At 38.7% G+C, this 3,115-nt stretch overlaps 1 protein-coding gene across 1 annotated transcript; it reads right to left on the reverse strand.

The window, feature by feature from the left end:
- Window positions 1-1,271: 1,271 nt before the first annotated feature.
- LOC128991951 (uncharacterized protein K02A2.6-like) lies at window positions 1,272-2,822 on the reverse strand. Its single transcript, XM_054415296.1, has one exon. It carries the CDS (start codon window positions 2,820-2,822, stop codon window positions 1,272-1,274), a length of 1,551 nt encoding a protein of 516 aa, XP_054271271.1.
- Window positions 2,823-3,115: the final 293 nt, after the last annotated feature.

The following is a 3,115-nucleotide window of genomic DNA, read 5'->3' on the forward strand; positions in this document are numbered from 1 at the left end:
AAACGGGCTAGTGTCTGTGGTTGGGGACCGAATCCATTGTCCACACAGTGAAAATAATAATATTTGCATTAGATACCTAAATATTGTAACACAAAATTAATATTAAAGAAAAAGTATAACACAGAAAATATATATGCACGCATAAATTCTGTTTATCTGTTCATTTTCATGTAAATAAAAAACAAATTATAATTAATATAGATTAATCTATACTATAAATATAAAACATACGTTTTTAATTTCCTGAGACTTGGCCCATACGGTCTACAAAATTTAACCTAAACATTCACTCACACCATACTTAAGACCATGCCATACCGCCGTCCACACCGCAACGTCACGCCGTTACGCAATGTGCGCTTCTGATTTCTTTAACCGATCACTTACCGTTGCTTCAAATGGAGCAAGTCACACCCCCACAGACAGACTCTGCGGACTAACTAACATCATGATCAAAGCTTTAGGCCTTTCCAACCTATTTATATCCGGGGGAACAAGCTGGTCTAGTGGTTAGAGCGCGGGACTTCAGTCCCTGAGATCCCGGGTTCAAATCCCGCCAAATCAGCAATGGACTGTATGTAAGTAATATTTCCGTAACCCCTAGGTCTTGTCTAAAATAATGCAAAAAACAATCCTGGGCTTCTGCCTAGCGTCTTAGGACAAACCCCCTATTTTAATCTATTGGTAAAGTAGAACCGTTGATTAAAGTTACAGGAGTGTTTTTAGAACAATGTTAGAACGATTAGAACAATATTTCCTCTACAGATTCAAGTGTACAAGTTTGGCTTTGTTAACAAGTTAGGGCATAGGAATCATGATAGGTCAGAAATAAATATACAGTATATATTTATATAAATACATACAATTTCTATAAAACCATCTTCAGAAAAACTTCAAATACAACCATCATCGTGTATTATTTTTAACCAAATGCTACACGTATTTGTGAATAAAAAACCCTTTGTAAAGAAACATTAGGGTTAATGGTTGGTTCAGAGAAACTAGTTTTCCATATAATTTCATAATAAATAACAGTCCGCAGCGTTGCTCCTAACATATGTAAACCAAACCACAAACACGTAACCATACGCCAGGTTTACAGTCGAGTATGAATACTTTGCACCTTCACTGTTGAGATGACTTTTGAGTGGAAATATTACAATATATAATAAGACAGAGTGTTGAAATAGAAGTAACTGTGTTATATTAAAGATCAGAATAGAAAAGTAAACAGCATTTGATAATAAACATTTTGGTTGCTATGGTAACAACTACATATGTTCATAACATTCTCCCCCACTTAATCGCTGGAGAGCAAAGTCCTTAAGATAGGACGAAACCTTGCGCTGTCTGGAAGGACGAGTTAATTTATTTTCTTTTTGTTCTGTGGCTTGAGGTCTGTCTAGATTTTCTTCCCTTATAGTACCGTCTAATTCTGTTGGATTGTTTGAACTTGATTCAGACTCTGGATGGATCTCTTGTGGTGGTGCTTGACAGTCTATAATAGGAATCCTTCTTGGAACAACAGAACTATCTTGTTTGTTTTGTGTTGTAAAAGTAACTTTCTTCTTGGATACAAGAGTCAAAATCAATTGATTAATGTGTCGTTTTAAACTTCGTCCAGAATCCAATTCAACAATGTAATGGTATTGACCTAATTTTCTCTTGACTGTACCAAACTGCCATATGTCTTTATTTCCCAGGTGAACTCTTGCCTGAACCCTCTCCCCCACTTTAAGAGAGCGGACACGAAGAGGAGCAATTGATTTTGATGGAAGTTTTGCCTTTGGGTTAGGGAGAAGTGTGTCAAGTCTAATCCGAATCTTCCTGTTCAAATACAACTCTGCTGGAGTCTTGCCTGATGCCAAAGGTGTTGCTCGATATCTGAACATAATGTTTTGTAGCTTTGTGGTAATTGGGGTTGGATCATCGGCAGCAGCAATAAGTCTTCTCTTTAAAGTTTGTATGTTTCGTTCCGCCAGGCCATTTGTTGCTGGATGGTTAGGAGCAGTAAATTTTTGGAAAATCCCACGTTCTTTACAGTAGTTGATAAATTCCTCACTTTTGAATATAGTGGCATTGTCCGAGACTAAGAACGAGGGGTACCCATGGACTGAGAAAATGTTTTCAAGTAGTGCCATCGTCGTTGCTGAGGAAGGAGCATTTCGAAGAATGCGAACTTCTGCCCACTTTGATTTTGCATCTACACACATGAGGAAATAATTTCCATCCAATGGACCGGCATAATCAATATGCACTCTTTCCCAGTTATCATCAGGCTGATCCCACGGATGTACCGGAGCTTTTGGTGGATTGTGACGAACTTTAGCACAAGCTTCACAGCTTTTTACTAGTCTTTCTATTTGTTTGTCCATACCTTCCCAATATACATATCTTCTAGCAAGCTGTTTCATTTTAGTAGTTCCGAGGTGTGATTCATGGAGCTCATTTAGAATTTGATTTTGAAGACGTTTGGGAATTACGACTCGATCTGATCGGAAAAGTATGTTGTCTGAGATCATGTAAGGGCTATCTTTGCGACTATTTTTCAGTTCATGCAAAAGAACTTGAAGCTCAGGGTCTTTTGCTGTTTCTTCTTTTATCGTGTCTGCCGTTATCACTGTGCTGGAGATTTGAAGTAAGGTTTCTGCATTGATTGTGTTTATTTCTTTGTCGAATGTTAGTTCAGATGAAATTGATGATTGAACTGGGCTTCGAGACAAACAATCCACGTTTTCATTGTCTTTCCCTTTCTTGCATCGGACTGTATAGTCAAGACTACTGAGGAGTGAAGAATAACGCAATAAGCGAGATGATGTCATTCTTGGCAAGGCACGTCCTGGATGAAAGATATGTGACTGTACGGTCTTTAGCGGAAAGCCGTACGGCGGTTTGAACCAAACAAAATTAATGCTGGTGCTACCGTTACCTTGTCGGATGTCTTGAAGGTGGATGACGTCCGTCTCGTCCAAGGTAGTGGGTAGTCTAGGGGATGGAAGCGGTGTAGACAGCAGCGGTGTAGGCCAAGGGTGCGGGGGCAACAACAAGGGAAATGACTAGCACTGGTGAAGTTAAAAATGACTGGTATATTGAAAAAAAAACTTAAAACTGACAG

The sequence above is a fragment of the Macrosteles quadrilineatus genome, unplaced genomic scaffold, assembly GCF_028750875.1.
Source record: "Macrosteles quadrilineatus isolate MER2022 unplaced genomic scaffold, UCM_ALF_1.0 Scaffold_1__1_contigs__length_201487025, whole genome shotgun sequence".
NCBI lineage: Eukaryota > Metazoa > Arthropoda > Insecta > Hemiptera > Cicadellidae > Macrosteles > Macrosteles quadrilineatus.

Excerpts from the sequence above, each read along its gene's own strand:
- LOC128991951 (XM_054415296.1), bottom strand. The coding sequence starts at position 2,822 with ATGACATCATCTCGCTTATTGCGTTATTCTTCACTCCTCAGTAGTCTT.